Below are 24,068 nucleotides of genomic sequence, written 5' to 3' on the forward strand. Positions count from 1 at the left end.
GCCAGCAGGGTTCTCTTAAAGGAGACCTGCAACCAACTGAAATTAAAGAGACATTGTATATATGGCAATCAATGTAACGAACCGATTAAGATTGTGAATAAGATGTTGTTGTGAGATGTCGGTACTGTAAAGAACAAAATGCTGTTGTGAGATGGTGATACCCATCCTAATGTAATGAACAAAATATTGTTGCATGATGTCGGGAATAGCGTGTCCTCAAGAGTAGCAAGCGAGCGAATTCGGGAGGCTAAAGGCGCTGATCCTGATGCCCTGCCCCAGGTGTCCCCACAAGTTATAGGCCAACGACCTCAGGAGGGTGAAGGCACTGATCCTAACACCTTGCCCCAGGTCTATCCCACGCTACAGGCACCCGATGGCACCATTCACCATGGACCTGGAAACAAAAACGCCACCAATACGCGCAGTGGGCTGCCGTTGCCCACCACCCAGGTGGAGACGGCGCAGCCCCCAGACCCAGTCACTACCTCAGCCATGTGCGGGAGCGAAAGTTCAGAACCAACGAGTTCCCCAAACGTGACCTGGAACAGCCAGGTTCTCAACACTGTGAGAGAGCAGGCAGAAGATTCTGCAGCCCTCAAAGGAGGACAGGGAGGGCACACACATCTGTGGCTCTGCCCTCCACTAGGCAATGGCTAGTCCTGGCTAGGTGAGCGAACCAAGCCCACTCCGCTAGTAGGGGGCGCAGCGCCGCCATCAGATGACTAGGACCTCGTCCGGTTGCACTGGAACTAGCGTCCTCACATACCTGTACTGCTACTTGAGTACTGACCATGACTAAACCATGAATGCAATCTACCCAATCCTGGCACACGACCATAAAACGTAATGAATAAATCACTGAACCTAGGTGTCACGATACAAACTGTAAAAAAAATATTTTTCTTCCTTTCTTTGTACTTGCACTGTGTCTGATCCTGTAGGTTAATGTAACGGGCCAGCTGCATAATCTCGCTGTGTGGGGGAGGGGGGGGGAGGCCGGGGAATGGATGTATGTAGCCATGGACACACACATGGACCACACCCAGAACCCACTGGAACCTCCACCACATTATCGGATCATCCAATCTAATGACCACTACCTAACGTTGTGGCAAAAGGACTTGGGGGTTAACAGGGAGAGAGCCAAGCCAAAGCACAGCCAAGGTGCAAGGGCTATTGACACTTAAGTCTGGGGAGAGCTAAGCCAGAGCACATAGTGCAAAGCTAATTGGCACAAAGGACTTGGGGGAGAGTGATGTTGTATATGCAGACTATGGATGTACTCTATGTGTATAAGATGGAGACTGGTTTACCTGATGTACCATCAATAAGCTTTACACTGTGTACATAAATGCTGGCACCACTAGAGGGTGCAACTGGTGGAGACCGGGGGGTTTCCTGCCCTGGTGGCAGGGCCCTGTATAAAAGGCTGCACACCATGCTTGTACAGCACTCTGGAGTTTGGAATAAAGGATCAACGTCACTACAGTTTGAGTACAACACATTGCCTTGTGGAGTCATTCATAAGTACATTATAGACATAACAATATATATATATTTTTTTTACATAGCCATTGGGGGAATATTTTAAATAAGAAGCACTCCTGTAGACTTTCCTTTAAGTCAGTATGATTTCCCTGTTTTCCTAGCTTGTCCTCCACTGACTGTGCTTGAATAAAGCACCATCTTGTTTTCTGTTATTAAACCATGGATTAAGAAAAATATTCTTTAGATTCAGCATGATACAAACTTTTTCTAAAAGGCAGAACTAAATTTACTGTCAGTTTCCTCACTTTGCACTATTTCGCTCCAGTGTTGAGAGCCTTGGCAGATTGCCACTTGTTGAAGTTTCATCTTTCTGGCTACCCCATTTCAGAATCGGCCTGTCAAATGGAAATGTCCGCATGTCACTTTCTTAACGTGATTAAAATCAATTCAAAAATACAAATTAAAAATATCTTAAACTATATAAAGTTTATTTAAAATTTCAACCATAAATTTGAAAATATATGTGAACTTTCCAATTCACTGTAGTTTTTTCCAAGGGGCAAGTGGCAGGGTGGCAGGGAAGAGAGGGTTAAATTATGAGTAGGCCATATGGCCCCTCGAGCCTGCTCCGCCATTCAATAAGATCATGGCTGATCTGGTCATGGACTCAGCTCCACTTCCCCGCCCGCTCCCCATAACCCCTTATCCCCTTATCGTTTAAGAAACTGTCTATTTCGGTCTTAAATTTATTCAATGTCCCAGCTTCCACAGCTCTCTGAGGCAGCAAATTCCACAGATTTATAACCCTCTGAGAGAAGAAAGTTCTATTTATTCTTATCATTTTTACTCGTTGGTTTATCCTGTTTGTGTTTTATGGGCCTAGAGATTTGGAAAGGGCTGGTCTTAGCACTTTTGTGGATAAATCCTAAATCAATCTGTTCGTATTAGCTCTTTGAGACATGTAAAAATGAGTGGAACATGGATTTGTACTTCTGTGGGCCCCAAGGCTTTGTGGTAGGCACCTATGTGCTCCATGAAGACAAACCGCCTGGACACTTCTGGTCTAGGGAATTAGTAGCTCTGCTCAGAGGCCCAGTAAAAATCTTCAGGCCAGAACTCTGAATATTTTGGGAATTTTAAATGTTACAAGTTGACAAGTCGTTACCTTAGAGCATACCAAGTCTGTGATGACTTTAGGTAGCGGGGAGGTGAGATAAATGTGGGCTTGTGTCATTACCCATGTCTTAATGATCAGCCATGATCTTATTGAATGGCGGTGCAGGCTCGAAGGGCCGAATGGCCTACTCCTGCACGTATTTTTCTATGTTTCTATGTTTCTATGTTAAGAGGCTAATTACTCAGGGACATTGGCGTCATCATCATCATAGGCAGTCCCTCGGGATCGAGGAAGACTTGCTTCCACTCTTAGAATGAGTCCTTAGGTGGCTGAACAGTCCAATGCGAGAGCCACAGTCCCTGCCAAAGGTGGGACAGACAGTCACTGCGGGTAAGAGAGGGTGGGACAAGTTTGCCGCACGTTCCTTCCGCTGCCTGCGCTTGTCTTCCGCATACACTCGCCGACGAGTCTCGAGTTGTTTAGCACCCTCCCGGATCCACCTCCTCCACCCAGGGTGGTCTTCGGCCAGGGACTCCCAGGAGTCGGTGGGGATGCCGCACTTTACCAGGGAGGCTTTGAGGGTGCTCTTGTAACGTTTCCTCTGTCCACCTTTGGCTCATTTGCCATGAAGGAGTTCCGAGTAAAGCGCTTGTTTCGGGAGTCTCGTGTCTGGCTTGCGAACGACATGGCCCGCCCAGCAGAGCTGATCAAGTGTGGTCAGTGCTTCAATGCTGGGGATGTTGGCCTGGTCGAGGACGCTAATGTTTGTACGTCTGTTCTCCCAGGGGATTTGTTGTAACAGTGCAAGGACACTAAAAATGGCAACTCCAGGGAACAATGACAACGAGTGAATGAAAGAGAACTCTTTCTGCAGAAACATCTATACAATGTCCCAAGCTTCATTTATATTACTACAAGAAATTCAAGTTCAAAAGTACAGATACCAAAAAAAAATGTGAATATATTTAAAGTTTTATGAAAAAAGATATAACATACCCAGAACCTGATACTTACTTTGAAGGTGATTTTTCCTGTGTTGTTACTTGACCATCAGGAGTGGGCCTGCTCAGTAAACTAAGAAAGAAGAGAAACAAAGTTATCTTTGAAACAAGGCGTAAAACACATTCAGGTTCTAGGTTAGGTCTTGACTGCAAAGAACCTTCTGATTCCCTGACCATAAAAGCATTAATTCCACAATTCATGCTGAGCCTTAAACCGTGTGGAAGATATTTAACAGTATGCCAGTATTTATCGGTTGAATGAGTTGACAAGACTTGAGTTAATTTTTAAGGTATGTGAGCCAAAGAAAAGATTATCACATCAATTTAAAGTGCTGTAATTTTTGTCTATAAATAGTAGAATTGGGATATAGGCTCCATTAACTTTACCACAATGAATAATTATGTAATAGAATTCAAGCTATCTGCAACTTCAGCTAAATGAAGGGTGGTGTGAAAATATACAGTCATGGGCCTTACCTCTTATTGGTCGGACTCCCAATTTTTGAATCAGATGTAATTATTGTCCTGTAACAAAAATAAAGTAAAAGAAAATGCAGTTGCAAAATTGCTATAATTCAATTTTCAAAATGTGCTTGGCAAAGTTTAAAATAAGCAAATAATGGCTATGGAAAGGAATAATTAAATAACACTTCTTTATCGAGAACAAGGGGGAATAATCTTAAAATTAGAGCAAGACCCTTCAGCAGTGAAATCAGGGAGCATTTCTTCACACAAAGTGCAGCAGAAATCTGGAATGTCTCCCCCAAATGGCTGTGGATGCCCGGTCAATTGAATCTTTCAACACTTGAGATAGATAGATTTTTGTTCGGTAAGGGTATCAAGGGATATGGATCAAGGACGGGTAAATGAAGTTGCGGTGCCAATCAGCCATGATCTACTTGAATAGCAGGACAGGCTCAAGGAGCTGAATGGCCGACTTCTGTTCTTATGTTCCTATAAAAAGTAAATTGTGGAGAGAATATTGGCTTGCTATTTTTAAGATATAAATTAATATCTTGGTTAGAGTATCATATGCTAAATCTGCAAGTTTGCAGATGATATCAAAGTAGGGGGCAGCGCAAACATAAGGAATAGTGCAAAAAGAATTAAACAAGTAGTGCTGACAATAGGTGACAGCTGCAAGCCAGTAAAATAATTAGTGTGGAACAGTGAGTGTAGAGGTTAAAGGGTTAAATATAAGGTCATGGTTCAACATGAGATTATTGTGCCTCATCAAGACGATCAGACTATTTTTTTACTGTGTGATCATAGTGAATAGAAATGCAAATTAGTAAAGCTAAGCCATAATGGCTGGTAATATTACATATCAATGAGGTCCTCAGGAAGTCAACATTAAATGAGGCAAAGTCTTTCAACTTATGTGTAAGAGTCATGCACTCACATCTTTGGCAAATCATCTGCCTTGTATGGAGAGGTCCTGTAATTGGTACAGAAAGAAGCAAACTTTCAGGTAATGGTTTCAAAACATTTTTATTGATTTCAATCATAAAGGTAGCATTTAGATAATCAACCTTAAATGTTAGTGGCAAAGATATTGTTTATTGTTATACACAGTATAAATAATGATATACATTCAGTTTTAAATCATGAGATCATTTTATCAAATGCTCAGCTCTGAATCTTGCATATCTGTTGCTAAACTGTAGTTCAATGAGTGCTCTATAATTACAAGCAGCAGCTGTAGCTAAATGAATAATCTGAGGGCTTCACTACAGTTTTAATAGAGGACTGATCTTTTATTTGAATGTTTTATTCATATTACAGATTCTTATTTAATAACTAATCAAATAACATTCTCTCAGTTCATCAGATAATTTTATGTGGCTGGAGGATAGGAATTGATGGTAAAGTCTGCATGAAGCAAGTTATTCCAGCGAAATAAATCTTTTAAGTCGTGATGAAAGCAGAAAAACAAACTACTGATGCTACGCACAAGAAAGCTTGGTTGAAAATGTACCAGACTCCAAAACGAAAACACTGAAATTAATTTCGCCTGATAGTGCAGAAGGCAGCACCCTCTAGTGGAATCTCAGACCTTTACAGTATAGTCCAAATAACTATAAATCTCCCCTCTTGATAATGACTAGGATTCTGAGCATCTTGAACCACTGCAGTCCGTGTGGTGAAGGTACTTCCACAGTTAACTGTTAAGGAGTGAGTTCAAGGATTTTGACCTAGCATCGATGAATAAAAACCGATACATTTCCAGGATGGCGTGTGACTTGGTGGGGGAGGGTCGGCGGGGTGGGGGGAACATTTGGAGGTGATGGTGCTCCCATGTGTCTGCTGCCCTTGTCCTTCTAGGTGGTGGAGGTCACGGGTTTGGGAGATTTTTTGACTCACCAGTCATTGCATTAAGGATTATGTTCAGATTTCAAGGGATAAATGTAAACTTATATAGAGAATTAGGGACACCTGAACTGCATAATGGCTTTTCACATCTATGACTTCTTAAAGCCACTTGGCAACCTAACACAGATTAGATGTAAAAATAAATATTCAAGTTAAAATATGGAAATGCCATGCTGGTATTGTGCTGGGCGGTAGATGAGAAGGAAGATGCTGTAGTTTGGGTGTTTTATTGGTGAAATGTCCAGTATAATCAGTGCTTTGCTGGGTCTGGGCGTGTCGACAGTTGAGTTACAATACTTTCAATCCTTTATTTCGACAACCTCAGTTGCAAGCTAGTGCTTATTTTTTTTCGTTCATGGGATGTGGGCATCGCTGGCAAGGCCAGCATTTATTGTCCCTCCCTAATTGCCCTTGAGAAGAGCCAACTTCGTGAACCGCTGCAGTCCGTGTGGTGAATGTACTCCCACAGTGCTGTTAGGGAGGGTGTTCCAGGATTTTTACCCAGCGATGATGAAGAAACACCAATATATTTCTAAGTCAGGATGGTGTGTGACTTGGGGAAGGGGGAGAGGAAAACTTGGAGGTGGTGGTGCTCCCATGCGTCCTTCTAGGTGGTAGAGGTTGTGCGTTTGGGAGATTTTTGACTCACCAAACCAAAATTTGTACAAATTAATCTTTTGGCTTTATATCTACAATATTACTATATCTGATTCTATATAGGTGTCTAACACATCCTGTCTCACCTCATTGAAATTCAGAAGAATGAGAGGTGATCTCATCGAAACGTATAAGATTATGAGGGGGCTTGACAAGGTGGATGCAGAGAGGATGTTTCCACTGATAGGGGAGACTAGAACTAGGGGGCATAATCTTAGAATAAGGGGCTGCCAATTTAAAACTGAGATGAGAAGGAATTTCTTCTCTCAGAGGGTTGTAAATCTGTGGAATTCGCTGCCTCAGAGAGCTGTGGAAGCTGGGTCATTGAATAAATGTAAGACAGAGATAGACAGTTTCTTAACCGATAAGGGAATAAGGGGTTATGGAGAGCGGGTGGGGAAGTGGACCTGAGTCCATGATCGGATCAACCATGACCATATTAAATGGCGGAGCTGGCTCGAGGGGCCGTATGGCCTACTCCTGCTTCTATTTCTTATGTTCTTATGTCTCTCCAAAGCCTGATTTACTTGTAGGATCGATAGAACTGCGACAATCCACCAAAATAAGTTGATTATAACTTCTTAATACATTAAGGTAAAATAGGCAAAGCAATTTCTTCACTATTTTTCATTGTGAAAATGTACTTTGTGCCATCCCTCTCATCTACTTTAGCTAAGGTTAATGCATTTGCTATGTCTCTCACTACAGTCCATGATACAGGGAAGATACCAGGCAGCGGCTTGGCGGCGGATAGTGGAAAAGAGTGACTTATAGCGACTGGCATCATAATGGCAGTGTCAGCTGAATGTTAAGATGTAATTTATGCATAAGATAAATAAATAATGTCGAGAAATACATTTTACAAACAGCTCTAATCAGTTCTCAGAATCAGTGACACTCATATAGGGAGGTATAATGCTACTAAGAACAACATAAGAAATTGGAGCAGGAATAGGCCATATAGCCCTTAGCGCCTGTGCCACCATTCAATAAAATATATAGTCACGGCTTTTCTTCTACCTCAACTCCACTTTCTCGCCCTGTCTCCCGAACCCTTGATTCCCTTAGTGTTCAAAAATTTATCAATCTCAATCTTGAATATACTCAACGACTGAGCATCCTCAGCCCTATGGGATAGAGAATTCCCAAGATTCACCACCTTCTGACTGAAGACATTTCTCCTCATCTCAGTCCTAAATGCCCGACCCCTTATTCTGAGACTGTGATCCCTGGTTCTAGACTCCCCAGCCCGGGGGAAACATCCTCCCTGCATCTACCTTTTTAAACTCTGTAAGAATTTTGTATGTTTCAATGAGATCACCTCTCATTCTTCTAAACTCTAGAGAATATAGGCCTAGTCTCCTCAATCTCTCCTCATTGGACAATCCCCCATCCCAGGAATCAGTCTGATGAACTTTTGTTGCACTCCCTCTATGGTAAGTATATTTTTCCTTAGGTAAGGAGACCAAAACTGGACACAATACTCCAGGTGCAGTCTCATCAGGGCCCTATTTAGAAACATAGAAACATAGAAAGTAAGTGCAGGAGCACGCCATTCGGCCCTTCAAGCCTGCACCACCATTCAATAAGATCATGGCTGATCATTCACCTCAGTACCTCTTTCCTGCTTTCTCTCCATACCCCTTGATCCCTTTAGCCGTCAAGGCCATATCTAACACCCTCTTGAATATATCCAATGAACTGGCATCAACAAAAAGTCTGCGGTGAGTAATTCCACAGGTTACAACTCTCTGAGTGAAGAGGTTTTCCTCATCTCAGTCCTAAATGGCTTATCCCTTATCTTTAGACTGTGTCCCCTGGTTCTGGATTTCCCCAACATCGGGAACATTCTTCCTGCATCTAACCTGTCCAGTCCCGTCAGAATTTTATATGTTTCTATGAGATCCCCTCTCATCCTTCTAAACTCCAGTGAATACAGGCCCAGTCGATCCAGTCTCTCCTCATATGTCAATCCTGCCATCCTGGGAATCAGTCTGGTGAACTTTCGCTGCACTCCCTCAATAGCAAGAACGTTCTTCCTGAGATTAGGAGACCAAAACTGAATACAATATTCCAGGTGAGGCCTCACCAAGGCCCTGTATAACTTTGCAGTAAGACCTTCCTGCTCCTATCTCAAATCCTCTAGCTATGAAGGCCAACATACCATTTGTCTTCTTCACCGCCTGCTGTACCTGCATGCCAACTTTCAATGACTGATGTACCATGACACCCAAGTCTCGTTGCACCTCCCCTTTTCCTAATCTGCCGCCATTCAGATAATATTCTGCCTTCGTGTTTTTAACCCCAAAGTGGATAACCTCACATTTATCCACATTATACTGCATCTGCCATGCATTTGCACTCACCTAACCTGTCCAAGTCACCCTGCAGCCTCTTAGCGTCTTCCTCACAGCTCACACCGCCATCCAGCTTAGTTTCATTTGCAAACTTGGAGCTATTACACTCAATTCCTTCATCTAAATCATTAATGTATATTGTAAATAGCTGGGGTCCCAGCACTGAGCCCTGTGGCACCCCACTGGTCACTGCCTGCCATTCTGAAAAGGACCCGTTTAACCCGACTCTCTGCTTCCTGTCTGCCAATCAGTTCTCTATCCATGTCAGTACATTACCCCAATAGCTTGTGCTTTAATTTTGCACACCAATCTCTTGTGCAGGACCTTGTCAAAAGCCTTTTGAAAGTCCAAATGCACCACATCCATTGGTTCTCCCTTGTCCACTCTACACGTTACATCCTCAAAAAACTCTAGAAGATTTGTCAAGCATGATTTCCCTTTCATAAATCCATGCTGACTTGGACCGATCCTGTCACTGCTTTCCAAATGCGCTGCTTGTTCATCCTTAATAATTGATTCCAACATTTTCCCCACTACTGATGTCAGGCTAACTGATCTATAATTAGCTTTTCTCTCTCCCTCCTTTTTTAAACAGTGGTGTTACATTAGCTACCCTCCAGTCCATAGGAACTGATCCAGAGTCGATAGACTGTTGGAAAATGATCACCAATGCATCCACTATTTCTAGGGCCACTTCCTTAAGTACTCTGGGATGCAGACTATTAGGCCCTGAGGATTTATTGGCCTTCAATCCCATCAATTTCCCTAACACAATTTCCCACCGAATAAGGGTTTCCTTCAGTTCCTCCTTCTCACTTGTCTCTCGGTCCCCTAGTATTTCCGTAAACTTATTTGTGTCTTCCTTCGTGAAGACAGAACCAAAGTATTTGTTCAACTGGTCTGCCATTTCTTTGTTCCCATTATAAGTTCACCTGAATCTGACTGCAAGGGACCTACGTTTGTCTTCAGTAATCTTTTTCTCTTCACATAGCTTTAGAAGCTTTTGCAGTCAGTTTTTATGTTCCCGGCAAGCTTCCTCTCATACTCTATTTCCCCCCTCCTAATTAAACCCTTTATCCTCCTCTGCTGAATTCTAAATTTCTTCCAGTCCTCAGGTTTGCTGCTTTTTCTGGCCAATTTATAAGCCTCTTCCTTGGATTTAACACTATCCTTAATTTCCCTTATTAGCCACATTTGAACCACCTTCCCCGTTTTATTTTTACTCCAGACAGGGATGTACAATTGTTGAAGTTCATCCATGTGATCTTTAAATGTTTGCCGTTGCCTATCCACCGTCAACCCTTTAAGTATCATTTGTCAGTCTATGTTAGCAATTGACGTCCCATACCATCGAAGTTACCTTTCCTTAAGTTCAGGACCCTTAAGTTTAGGACTCTTATAATTGCAGTAAGACATTTTTACTCTTATACTCAAATCCTTTATTGCTGATGTTCAATCTTCATCAGCAAATCCTCTTTGGGCTTTTCCAGCATCTATGTGCTGTTGCTACCTGCTCTACCAACCTTCTTGATTATCTACATGGGCTGACTCAGGTGGTGTGCCAATTTAATATTCTGCTCAACCATAAGGTTACCTGCCTATCACACCGCTACTCAATCAGCACTGTATCTTTCTACCTCTACCACATTGCCCACTTGCTCTTGTACCTCTCTCTCTTGATGCCAAACTTTAAGCCACACTTTTTCACCTCTAGGTTCTCAAATGCTCTCCTTTGCAACTTCCCCTTCTCCACAACTTCACAAACTTCAGTTAATCTGAAACTCTGCAATTTTATTCCTCTCTCATGTAATGTCCTTCACAATCATCCTCCCTGTCTTTGCCAAGCTTTACTAGTTCTCTGTCCCTCACCATCTCAAATTCAAAATCCTTATTGTCATTTTCAAATCCTTCCATGGTCTCACACCACCTTTTGCAGCCCACAACCCCAACTGCTCTAACTCCAGATTACAGCTTGTCCCATTCCACTAAGGGAGCGAAATTCTTTAGTCACTAGGGTTCCATCCTTTGGAACTCTCCCAACACTATTTTGTTATACCTTGCCTTCTCTTTCCCTTCCTTCAAAATCCTTCTTCAAATGTTATTTTTTCATTTGTGCCCTCGGTCTGCACCCCACTCCTCAATGCTTTCCTGACTCCTGGCTGCCACCATCCTCTCCCCCTTGTCAAGAACATCTGAGATGTTCTCCATGTGAGGGAACTCTACAAGTGCAAGTTTTTGTTCGAACCAAGCACTTGCATTGTTGGCGTTTCTTCCGTTTTGGATGAATAATTCCTTGAATTGATTCAAAAAGCAACAATAGTCCAGTTAACCATCATTGCGAAGCTCTACAGTTCAAAAATAATATAAAACAAAATATTGCCCAGAAATTTCCTCGGAGCTGTTCCAACTGCAACTTTGCAGGGAGAATGTCATGTATCTGGCTTACACACTTAAACGGGGGTTTCCTTAAACTTCTGGCAAAGTTATGATGTTGGGTTGGGAGTAGCTCCGAGAAATTTCCTGCCCATTGTCTATTGCAATATGACAAAAATAATATATACATATGTATGTATAAAATTTATTTCCATATGTGGACAGATTCCATTTAACATCAGGAATATTAATTATAAAAATCTATGATCAAATGTCTTAGTCTTTGAACCTGGCACATGATTTTGCAAAGCTTGACTGCGGTTGATGGCTGTGGTCATGAACTGTTGATGTCGGAGTGGATCAGCTTCTTGAATTGCTGCAGTCAGGTTCACTTATGTAACCTAAGGGGTAATTAGCTTACTAGTATAATGAGCACTGAGCTCAGTATGGATTTCAGTAAGACTTTCAACTAAACTAACGTTAAAAAATGGAAAATGCTTTCTCACTGATTTTGTGCAGACAACATCCAAGACTTAATGACAATGGAGGATGATAATTCTTTATTATTGCTAGTTTAATCGTTACGAGTTTAATAGTTCTACTGCATCCAATTTTAATAACTTTAAGAGGTCTGTAGAGGATCTTCAATTAATCTCGCTAGCTTTAACACTACATTATAAGTTTTCAAACTGGAGTCCACGGTGATCTGTGAGTTATTATGCTTGCCCCTCTTTTATGGAACGATAGCCAACAATTAATTATATCAGAAGATAATAATTCATTACTATTGCTAGATGAGTTAACTCACTCAACATTGTTGGAAATGAAAATCGGGAGCTATGAAACAGGCGGCAGATCCGACATCGCCCGTTTTACACTATCGCTCAAAGTTAAAATTACAGCCCAGTAAGTTTTATTGTTAGTTAATTCACTGGCAATGGGCAGCTTCTAAACAATAATATTAGAGGTTAAAGGTACAGAAAACGAGTTAATACATGGTAGTATGCAGCAGCCTGACTCGATGGCTGAGTGATGTCTGAAGACTAAGGAGTTAATCTCTTCTCAATTTTTCATTGACTTGTTAACATATTTACATTATAATTCCTTCTACACTATTATAATACAATAGTTTACTCATTATTTTTGAATGGGTTGACAGCTATATTAAAGTAATACAAGACAGGAATTTAAAGTTCTGGGCCTAGAAATTCCATCACCTCGTGCCCGTTCAAAGGAATGCAGGCAGCAGGCGAATTTGATGATTAACAAAATATATATCTTTTGCTGCAACTCTATCATATTTTTCACATTACTCCCACCCGTGCTGTTCCAATACTTTGTTTAAACTGTTCTTCCAGACTTTCCTTAACTGTAACTGGCTATCATTGAAAGCATCTGCTGCTCCCAATAATCTCCAAACTCCAAACACATATGTCCTAAAAGTAATACTTGTATTTATATAGCGGCTTTGACAACCACCGGAGATCTCAAAGCGCTTTACAGCCAACTAAGTACTTTTGGAGTGTAGTCACTGTTGTAATGTGGGAAACGCGGCAGCCAATTTTCACACAGCAAGCTCCCACAAACAGCAATATGGTAATGACCAGATAATCTGTTTTTGTTATGTTGATTGAGGGATAAATATTGGCCAGGACACCGGGGATAACTCCACTGCTCTTCTTCAAAATATGCCAGGGGATCTTTTACGTCCACCTGAGAGGGCAGACGAGGCCTCGGTTTAACATCTCATCTGAAAGACAGAACCTCCGACAGTGCAGCACTCCCTCGGCACTGCACTGGAGTGTCAGCCTAGATTTATGTGTTCAAGTTCCTGTAGTGGGACTTGTTCTTATGAAATCATCACTGTCTTCTTCATCTATTCTGCTGGTCCTCGAGAAAGCTGATAAGCCAATTTATTATTTCAAGCAATCTCTGATATTACAATGGAGCTTCTCCTAAATCCTGAGTATGCCCGCGTACCTATTGTATCCAATCTATCTGTTTTGATCACTTTTACTGACTAAACACCCTGATCTATTTTAGCATGGCGAATTTTGAATGGGACATTTTTCCATAATCATTCATTGACAAGTGATTTTATCTTCAAATTTGTTTCTACAGTGCTATTTACAGACCTGGTCTTGTGATCATTGTATGCTGATATATCAGCTTTCATAATGTGGATGCTTATCACTTGTTGGAGCACTAATATTCAGTGCCAAAGAATCGAAAAAGGTTTAAATTCAATCCTGTATTCTACTTAGACGTGACACCTTAGTTTATTTGTTAGCACTCGCATCTAAATCAGAAGATGGTGAGTTCAAGCTTCATTCTAGGATTTGAGCATTTGATCAATGTAGTACTGAGGGAGTGCGACATTGTTGGAGGTGCTGTCTTTCAGATAAGATGTTAAACTGAGGCCCTGTCTGCCTGCTGTGGAAGGTCCCATGGCAATTTTCAGAAGAACAGCAGATAATTCTCTGGTGTCCAGGTCAACATTCTTCCCTCAACCAATGTCATTAAAACAAACTAACTGCTCATTTATCTCACTCTTGTTTGCGAGGCATTGATCTGCATAAATTGGCGGCTATATTTGTCTACAAATCAAGAGTGACTATATTTCAAAGAAGTAATTCGTTAGTTAAGAAGTGTTTTAGGATATCACAAGGTTGTGAAAACTGTTATATATTTCTTAGATTCCCACCTGACCAGTGCCAAGCAGAGAGATATGCCCAACATGGGCTGCAGCGTCTCCCAGCAGGGCAATGGAAAATAAGTCAAATAAGTCAATGTAGTCCAGGCTGGTGGTACAGCATTCTTCCCATTTGCTAGCCAAAGGAGACATTGCTAAAGCTCAGGCCGATTGAATTCAATAGAAAAGAAAATCAGGCATTTAAAAAAAATAATGGGCCTTGTTCTGCAATGCTAATTTTACACCAAGGCCCCATGTTGTAAATCTACTCTACAGTATTGCACAGACCATTAAATAATTATCCAGCCATTAACTCCATTGATTTCATATTTGTTCCAAAGACCAAAGTATTATATTTGTTATTAGATGACGTGATAGAAAAGGAAGAAGCACCTTTTTTTAGGGGGAAATATGTTGCATGCTACTGTGGGATTTCCATCATACCTGGTTTGTCTGTCCAAACTTGAATACTTGTTTACAGGGCTGGTGACGTTAGTGCTACCCGTATCTCTGTGTGAATAAAGAACCAAAGTTACAGAGAGTCTCCGATAACATGAGAGTAAGACCATATTCTTTTAGCACTACAAACATGACAGTTTTCAACAATGTTCAGAAAAATTTGCAAGGCACAATTCTAAGAAGTAAAATTTAGATGGCATCTTGATTAGAAAGGTATCGCCATTGATTAAGTGTAGTCGATTTTTCTGATTTGGTAGAATCTTTTGTACTGGAAAAATCTAGGCTCTACAGAGTTGAAAGAAGGCATCTGAGAGGTGATCCTATAGAGGTATAGAAAATAGTAATTGGTAGTAACTAGTACTAGAACTGATAACAGGAAGTTCTTTTTCAGGAAAAGAGTGATCAATACATGGACTGGATTGCCAGATAGAGCAAAAATTTGAGATTTAGTTAAGAACTATTGGATGCTGCAATGGAAGGATATTAAGGGCAGCCTTTTGGATGGGTGAATTAAAACGGGCAAAATGGCCTTATTTATCCATAATTATCATGATCTGGGCTTGCATTAAGTTGTGTAGAGTTTTGCTGCTACAGTAACCTTATACTTAAAGGTGAACTTTCTGAGATTCTACTCCTGACATGGAGTTTCGTTCATTGAAAGAAAGACTTATATAGCGCCTTTCACAATCACAGGAAATCTCAAAGTACTTTACAATCAATGAAGTATTTTTTGAGTGTAGCCACTGTTGTAATGTGGGAAAGGTGGCTGCCAACTTGCACACAGCAAGCTCCCACAAACAGCAATGTGATAATGACCAGATAATCTGTTTTTTTGTTGGGTTGATTGAGGGATAAATATTGGCCAGGACACCGGGGATAATTTCCCTGCTCTTCTTCGAAATAGTGCCATGGGATCTTGAAGTCCACCTGAGAGGGCTAATAGGGCCTCGGTTTAACGTCTCATCTGAAAGACGGCACCTCCAACAGTGCAGCACTCCCTCAGCACTGTACAGGAGTCTCAGCCTCGATTTATGTGTTCAAGTCGTTAGAGTGGGACTCAAACCCATAGCCTTTTGACTCAGAGGGGAGTGTGCTACCCACTGAGCCACAGCTGACACTAGGAGTGGGAATGTGGATCAGAGAATTGGGCATGGAGATCATTGAACTCAATTCATGGCATTCCAGATTTTCCAGTTGTTCGAACGAATGATCACAAGTTGGGAGAACTGAACTCTGCCTGTTCCCCCCCCCTCCCCACCCCCTCCCTCAACACTGATTTTCTGTTCGAGCAAGCTTCCATGCCCAAATTCGGAGTAATGGAAATTGTTATTCTTGATGTAAGGTTAGGATCTGGAAGCAGTCAGGATTTAGAGAACTGAGGTTTGAGAAAAATAGTGTAATATTTTTCTTGCATTTTAGCACTATTAAATGCAATAATTTATTACATAATTCATTTTTATAAATATTTGAAATTATATTCTTAAAATCTGAATGAAATGTTTGTAGATGTTGATATTGGATATACATTTTTAATTTAGGACCATCCAGATTAACTTGAAGGTTGAAAAGTCAGCTTACTGCAAACCCAGTACTGTAATAAAATAATTTCTTTCTAAATGTATAAATTTCTCAAATATAACACAATAACAAATCCAAATGTTTACCTTTGTATAAGAAGTGGCAATGGGACTTGGAATGAGAACCACTGGAAAGAGTTATCTGGAGGCTGAGTATGGGAACATGTGCTCAAGTATTTAGGACATTGGTTCCTACCGTGATTGGGCTGTAGAGCAGCAAGTAAATGTTTCTGAAGCTTTGCACCTCCAACTGGTGGAACGATGCAATATGGTATGTGGTCAGGGGAATGGTGACAATGCACTCATGCAGTCTACCAGGCAGTAGTCTAATGATCAACTAGTTACTATTCTTCTTCCAGGAGCTAAGTGGGGTGCACTTGGAGCACAAGTAGCTCCAAAATAACACACCTGGAAGATTGAAACCAAGTCTCCAATACGTGAGCCAGGGTGGTCCACAATATTCGAGACCGTCGATAATTGCCCATCCAGCCTGGCTCCTTAAAGGTACTTGAAGGGGTAGACCTGATTCTGGGCACTGGGATTCTTCACAGTCTGCTCCAGGAAAAGCTACAGTTTGTAAGATGGTCTGGCTGGACAAACAACATATTCTGTGCTGGTAGACTACATAGTTGTATCTGTAGAAATGCCAGCAATTTTCCTGACACACATGAGAGTCTCTAAGCATTGGCTCTTAAAAAATCTGTCTTTAATATCTTTGGACTTAGGTAAGATGAGCGTGTCCCTACAGTGAGTGTATATAGTCTATACAGAGAGAAATTCTGCCTTGGTCTGACTTCCAGTTCTGGATGAGCAGAAATTTCCTCAAACTAAATATTGGGAAGACCGAAGCCATTGTCTTCTAAACCAGTCTCAAACTCCGTTCCTTAGCCACCGACACCCTTGCTCTCCCTGTCAACTGTCTGAGGCTGAACCAGACTGTTCGCAACCTTGTTGTCACATTTGACTGCAAGATGCGCTTCCAACCACATATCCACGTCATCACTAAGACTGTCTCTTTCTACCTCCGTAACATCGTCCGTTTCCCCCTTTGCCTCAGCTCATCTGCTGCTGAAATCCTCATCCCTGCCTTTGTTATCTCCAGACTTGACTATATTCAAGTAATCTGTTGATTGATAGATTTTTGGACTCTAGGGGAATGAAGGGATATGGAGATCGGGTGGGAAAGTGGAGTTGAAGTCGAAGATCAGTCATGATCTTATTGAATGGTGGAGTAGGCTCAAAGGGCCATTTGGCCTACTCCTGTTCCTAATTCTTATGTTCTTATTGCAATGCACTCCTGGCCGACCTCTCACATTCTACCCTCCGTAAACTTGAATTAATCCAAATCTCTGCTGCCCGTGTCATAACTCGTACCAAGTCCCATTCACCCAACATCCCTGTACTCGCTGACCTACATTAAGCAACACCTCAATCTTAAAATTCTCATCCTTGCTTTCAAATCCCTCCATGGCCTCACCCCTCCATGGCCTCGCCCCGCCCTATCTCTGTAATCGCCTCCATCCCTACAACCCTGCACCTCCAATTCTGCCCTCTTGAATATCCCCAATTTTAATCGCTCCACCATTGGTGGCCGTGCCTTCAGCTGCCAAGGCCCCAAGCTCTGTAATTCCCTTCCAAAACCTCGCCACCTCTCTACCACCACTTCCTCCTTTAAGACGCTCCTTAACACCTCTCATTTTGACCGAGCTTTTGGTCATCTGCCCTAATATCTCCTTGTGTGGCTCAGTGTCCAATTTTGTTTGACAACGCTCCTGTGAAGCACCTTGGGATGTTTTACTACATTAAAGGTGCTATATAAATACAAGTTGTTTTTGTTGTTGTTTGTAGATTTCTCAGTTGTGTGGTTTGGAGATTCTCAAAACATGATGTTGGGTTTCTATGTTTGTAAAGACACCCAACTGATCAAAAGAAAAGTGGGCCTGAAATTGAAGCTGTACTGCAGCCACAAACGAAAAATTTCACAGTGCATGTCCAGACCCCAGCATGTGTACTTTCTGAGGACTGTTTTATTGTGGGTCTGCATTAACTTCTATTGTCCTTTTCATTCACTTTTTGGCATTGTTGATCCACACAAAATTATAGCAAGCTTAACTGCTGTATACCGCCTTGAGGTCAAGAGGGACATATTTTGTTGTTATATCCAAACCACACTGACAGTTTGTATTTAAGGATATAAAAACTAATTCTTCAATGGGAACGGAAGAGAAAAGTTAAAAAAGTAAGTTTACTCTCTAAGACAGGTGTTTAAAACAATAATTATAAAACGTTCCCAAATTGATGACTGTCAGCTATCAATGTCTACAGAAATGTAATACCTGGGTTCTCCACTAAAAGGAAAATGGATTGTTGCAGTAACAGGTATAGATAGATCCTATTTGTTAAGAGAATTTTCAATTTGAAACTATATTTAGTCATCACTCAGAATTAAGTTAAATAAAAAATGAATTATTGATACAGCTGCAGATGTTTACAAGACATTGCAAGGTATGGAGGTCTGTGTCGATGCGCTGGAAATTTTAACATTGCAAGTATATCCTCCTCGTTATTGTCTCACTTCCAAATGTCAAACAAGTAGTTAAAGCTAGTCAACATTTGCTCAGTGTTGACAAGTTCTTTGGCTTGGGCTGTTCACATGATATCATTGTTTAAACTTCCTTGAGGTGTAACCATAGTTTAACAAGTTTGTTTCTGCTGGATATCACTGATACTATCAGCACTGTCCCTACGGGAGATGTGTTAGGCAACAACATCAACATTTCATCATGCTAACGTGTTTGTTGAAGCGCACGCATCAATAAATCTGCCCAGTTCCTCAGGATATTTCAGAGTTACTGCTACCATGACTTACTACTTTCATACGGACATAATCTTATAGTTCAAAGATGGTTACAAATCAAGCCACAGATGCCAAGTCAATTGAACGGTTTAAAAGAGAGATATTCACTTGCGAAGTGATGGTATTAATGAATGTGGAGAAAAAGCAGAGACATGGGATTAAACGATAAAGCTCCCATAGCTAACACAGGTGGCAGATCATGCTGAAGGGCCAACTGGCCTACTCCCCATCCCGTGCTCTTACTTCAACAAGCACATCGACACACATCATCAGTTAATGTCATGCATATACCTGTTAGAAGGAAAGAAATTTGGTAGCAGGCTGATCAGGTACAAATTTGGTCAAATCAGCAAGTAAATATCACTTATCTTATATTTCAAATAAATAATTGGCAAAAAAAAAATCAAATTCTGATTTACAATCAATCAGTGATCAAATTACTTTAATTCATACAACTGGTGTTTGTATTAGAAAACTCTTTGACCTCAGTGTATTCCAATGTGATAAGAAATGTATCCCAATTTGCGGTAACATTAAAATTGAGGCCCTAAGATTCCATGTGGCCATTTCCATCAGTGGTGCACTCTGAGCCAGAACTTCTGCCCACAGATACAGCCCAACACTGACCCTGTCATAAATTACATAGTCAACTCATTTAAACATCGCTTGGCAGTTCCGTAGCACAGCTTCAGTGCAACATGGGACAGGTTCCACCTGGAAATTAGGAGAGTAGGCTTTAAAAAGCTAATATTGGCTGCAGGTTGCAGCAAGCTGGGGGAGCAGCAGATAAGGAGGAAATTGTTTGGGACGGTGAAGTGACCATCAGTTAGCTGTAACGGATGGTTCATGTTTGATCTTGAGCCACTTTTAAGGCATGACTTCAGGTGGAGAAACTGGCAGAGGCATCCAAAGAAGTGATCAAGACATTGCAAGGAGGCAGAAAAGTGCAGCACGCAAATTTCAATTTCAGATACCCCTGGGCAAAATGAAGCAATGGAGAGAAGGACTGACGGGTGCCCATGGGAGGAAATGTCTCCTGTGCCACGTGGAGGAAGGTGGCAGTGACATTAAGTGTCCCCCTCATATCTGCAGAACTGCAGATTTGTGCCGGAAAAAAATTCAATGGCTGATGAGGACAGTCGAGGTAACACACTGTCTACTAACCCTTATCTTTCTGAAGTGCCGTAGGCATGAGCATACTATGAATCCCCTAAAACTAATAGTTGCACAGATAACCTTTCACACTGCTCTGTGGTTAAGGGGGCACTAACTCGAGACCTTAAAATATGTGTCGCCATCTCCCCTAATGTGTCAGCTGTAGCTCAGTGGATAGCACTCTCGCCTCTGAGTCAGAAGGTTGTGGGTTCAAGTCCCACTCCTAGGCTGACACTCCAGTGAAGTGCTGAGGGAATGCTGCATTGTTGGAGGTGCCGTCTTTTGGATCAGATGTTAAACCGAGGTTCCATCTGCTCTCTTAAGTGGACGTAAAAGATCCCATGACATTCTTTCGAAGAAGAGCAGCGGAGTTATTCCCAGTGTCTTGGCTGATATTTATCCCTCAATCAACATTATAAAAACAGATTATCTGGTCATTATCACATTGCTATTTGTGGGAGCTTGCTTGTGTGCAAATTGGCTGCTGCGTTTCCCACATTACAACAGTGACCACTCTCCTAAAGTAGTTCATTGACTGTAAAGTGCTTTAAGATGTTAGGTGGTTGTGAAAGGCGCTATATAAATCCAAATTTTTCTTTCTTTCTTTCTAACAGCACTGTGGGTCCACATGTAGGAAACCTAGCTGAAATGAATGCCACCTCCTGAATCCACCCACATATTGTCAGTATGCAAATTTAACAAAGGAAACACACCAAAAACGGGAAGTAGTACAAAGGCTTGGAACCTTTGTCTTCACTACAGTTGGCAACTTAATGTGCCAGTCAACAAAATAATAGTAAAGGTCCTCTCACAAGCCCCCAGTATCGTTGCACTGTTGCCTATTTCTATTCTCTCGCCCTCCATTTTCACACTTACAAGACATACCAGCCAATCTAAAAAGGGCATGTAAAGATACGGAATCACAATTGCAGAAAATTGTGTTCGGCTTCTACATTGGCACTGGTGTTTGAAGCATGTGGGCCCAGGATTCCAAAATGAGCTCTGAGACCTTAAAATCCAGTGCAGTAATACCTCACGCATCTTCCACAATGCATCCAGCTCCCTTATTGCCTTAATGGGTAAAGTAACTGCCTAGTGTGCTACTGAAGCAGTGCAGAAGCTCCAGAATGAAGTAGGTATGCCTCAATGCAACAGAGTTCAGTGTTAAAATTCAACAAGAATTTATGTAAAGAAAACACCTTTAAAAATATACCTTTCGAAAAGCACCAGTTGTATCAATTACCTTTTGTTGGGAATGGGAATAACATGCTGTTTATTATCCATTGATGTGGGTGTACCTGATTCATGTGCAACTATTAGATTCTGTATAATCAGGCCCATGTCACTCATGTAATGAGCAGCATGTTTCCATCAGTCCCAACAAGTAGTCTCCATTTAAAAATGCTGGGACAATTTCTTGCATTCAATCCTGTGCAGCAGCCACACTGCAGCTCAGCTGGAGCTGACCAGTATCACAACTGACATTTCTACCTGTTCAGGAATTCTTCAGATCTGTATCGGTTGAGCTCAACTTTATTATGGAGCCCATGAGCTGCCTCTGAGCTGCTAACAAAAAGAACAGTTCTATACCTGAAATAGACAAAGCTGAACACATTTATTCAATGATTCTGATCTCACATAGCACAACGGTATCATAGTGCTTTGTTCCACCACTGTAAAAAAAAACTCCAATCTGCATAATGCAAAACTGTATTAACAGTAATTGAAAACCAGGCATTAGCAAAACTTCCCTCATACTCAATTATGTTACCAGATTGCCTTCACTGGTTAGAATGTTAGAGGCAACCATGTAAAATAGGCATCCAGCATGTTATCAGCATTGATGCTGGCTCCTTGGTTGGATCTGCCATTTTGGCTTTTAACTTGCCTGCAGAACAACAACTTGCATTTATATAGTGCCGTTAACATAGAAAAACAACCCAAGGCACTTCATGGAAGAGTAATCAGACAAAAATCGACTCCAGGCCGAAGAAGATATTGGGGGAGTGGGGTGACTAAAAGCTTGGTGAAAGAGGTGGGTTTTCAGAAGAGTCTTAAAGGAAGAGAGGGAGGTGGACAGGAGAGATGTAAGGAGGGAATAATTTCATGCATCTGATCATATGGAGGATGATCATTGCAGCTCAGGTGGTGGTTGCCAGTGTCGCAATCGTCATCTATATCTGGCCGATACAGTCCATCTCACAGAAATAAATGGAGAAGGTCTCAACCAGAATGGTGAAGGCACAAACTGCACATGTGCAACTTTTAGAAATGCACAGTTGTTCCGTTGTTGTTATATCCACTTTGCAGCATAAACCGCGTGGTTGCATCAGTGAAAGAACCAGTACAGTTACAGAATTGCTAAATAAATTCGGTATTATTTTCCCTCAATAGCCCCGGACATGTGAGAGTAGAAATTTCAATTGGCAAATTTCAAGTTTGAAGAGTTAACATTTTTGTACTTTTAACCTATTTACGTGATGTCCCCCACAATGCTTCTCCACCGCTTCATGCTAAATCTACAATGGCAAAAGTTAATTTAAATTGCAATGATTATTTGTTTTTAAAACAATAATTTATGTTGTCAAAATAGAACAAAAATCCAGGAGTGATGGTGTATAAAGAGTAAACCACTCATACCTCCCGGGGGTTATCATAAATGTTGTGCCTGGTTGTCTACCTCGCATAAAGCACAGAGCCTGCCATTTATCTCTACATAATCCAGATGTGGCACTGGCCATAACTCACTTGCAACCTTTCAGTCATGAGTTATTGGGTGAGTCAAATACTGCAGGATATAACCCATGTCCCTTGGGGCTTCATAATGTAACCTCCATTTGTCTGTACCTGGTAGCTATTATTACAGTTGTTGTTGTGGTCTCACCTTGCAGGTCTATCCAAAGTTGAACTGCGTTGTGTCTTGCTGAGATCAGCAGTACCACTGCGTGAAAAAAGACATAAAACTGTCGGCATTAAAAAAGAGATACTACTGTTAGCACAGTTTACATATTAATTAATCAGTTGGATTCCTTTGCAGCCTACAGCAAAGTGTTAAAAATTGGAAATACACAGTGGATTCTATCATTTCAGGTGTAACTCTTCATCGCCTATCTTTCCCTTTCATCTGTTGAATGTCCGACTTTACATTTCATGCATTATTTCAGATTCCCAGCATTTTTCTTTTTATCAAGACAATCTTAACCTTGACATAACGATTTAAACAGTCCCGTCACTGTTTTCACTTCGTTATATGCACCAACTCCAAAATCAATATTTTTGAGGGGTTTTTATTTTGGTCTACGATACATTCTGGCCGGCGAATTCTGCGGGATTTTGATTCCGGTGGAAGTACCTGGTGAGCTCCACTACTGACTCTACCAAAATATGTGGGGTCAAGAAAAGGTCACCTCAGTTGAAAGTAGTCAGCGAGTACCAGGCCACTAGGGGCACATCCCAGGTGCCAGCCAGTCAAGGGAGGTCAGGAATTCCAAAGATGGATGAATGCTCCGAGAAGCGGTGGGTGGGGGGATGGAAGATCCCAGAAACATTGTCAACATGGATCATTGGCCCTATTTATTGGGTGTCAAGAAAGTAGGGGTCCAGACCATTGGGCCCAAAGTCAGGCCCCAGTCATGCTGGTTCTTGGGCAGGTAAACCTACTTTCACTGGAAATACCAGTCTTCCAGCAGATTGTCAGGCTGGAGTGAGGATACTCCAGCTTGAGAGTCCTATGCTCCCAGCCATGCCCCCCGCCCCCACTCCCCCGGTATAGATGTTTGGGGCAGGCAAAGATCTGTCCCAAACAAGGACCCACAGAAACTAGCAGGAAAGGCCAGGGAATATTATATATTTGGGTCTGAGCTCATTTCTGGCCATTCCAGCACATTCCTGCTGTGCTCACACCTGCTTACCAGAATGGCTACAGCATTTCAGCCCCTTTATTCTTTAACTGTTCAACTATA

At 41.6% G+C, this 24,068-nt stretch overlaps 1 protein-coding gene across 9 annotated transcripts in view; it reads right to left on the bottom strand.

Moving 5' to 3' along the window:
- Positions 1–24,068, bottom strand: part of scel (sciellin) — a 94,540-nt gene that overhangs the window by 31,491 nt on the left and 38,981 nt on the right. For 3 of the 9 annotated variants that reach the window (XM_070891377.1, XM_070891384.1, XM_070891380.1), the window contains 7 exons: positions 22,991–23,047; positions 21,598–21,672; positions 14,503–14,568; positions 5,009–5,044; positions 4,084–4,131; positions 3,620–3,679; positions 1,794–1,883 (listed from right to left, as the gene is read on the bottom strand). In XM_070891377.1, coding sequence (XP_070747478.1) covers positions 1,794–1,883; positions 3,620–3,679; positions 4,084–4,131; positions 5,009–5,044; positions 14,503–14,568; positions 21,598–21,672; positions 22,991–23,047 — 432 coding nt within the window. The remainder of the gene's footprint in view (positions 1–1,793; positions 1,884–3,619; positions 3,680–4,083; positions 4,132–5,008; positions 5,045–14,502; positions 14,569–21,597; positions 21,673–22,990; positions 23,048–24,068) is intronic. The other 6 variants (XM_070891379.1, XM_070891386.1, XM_070891385.1 and 3 more) reach the window with 3 other exon arrangements.

Source organism: Pristiophorus japonicus, chromosome 10 (assembly GCF_044704955.1).
Source record: "Pristiophorus japonicus isolate sPriJap1 chromosome 10, sPriJap1.hap1, whole genome shotgun sequence".
In the NCBI taxonomy this organism is placed as follows: Eukaryota; Metazoa; Chordata; class Chondrichthyes; family Pristiophoridae; genus Pristiophorus; species Pristiophorus japonicus.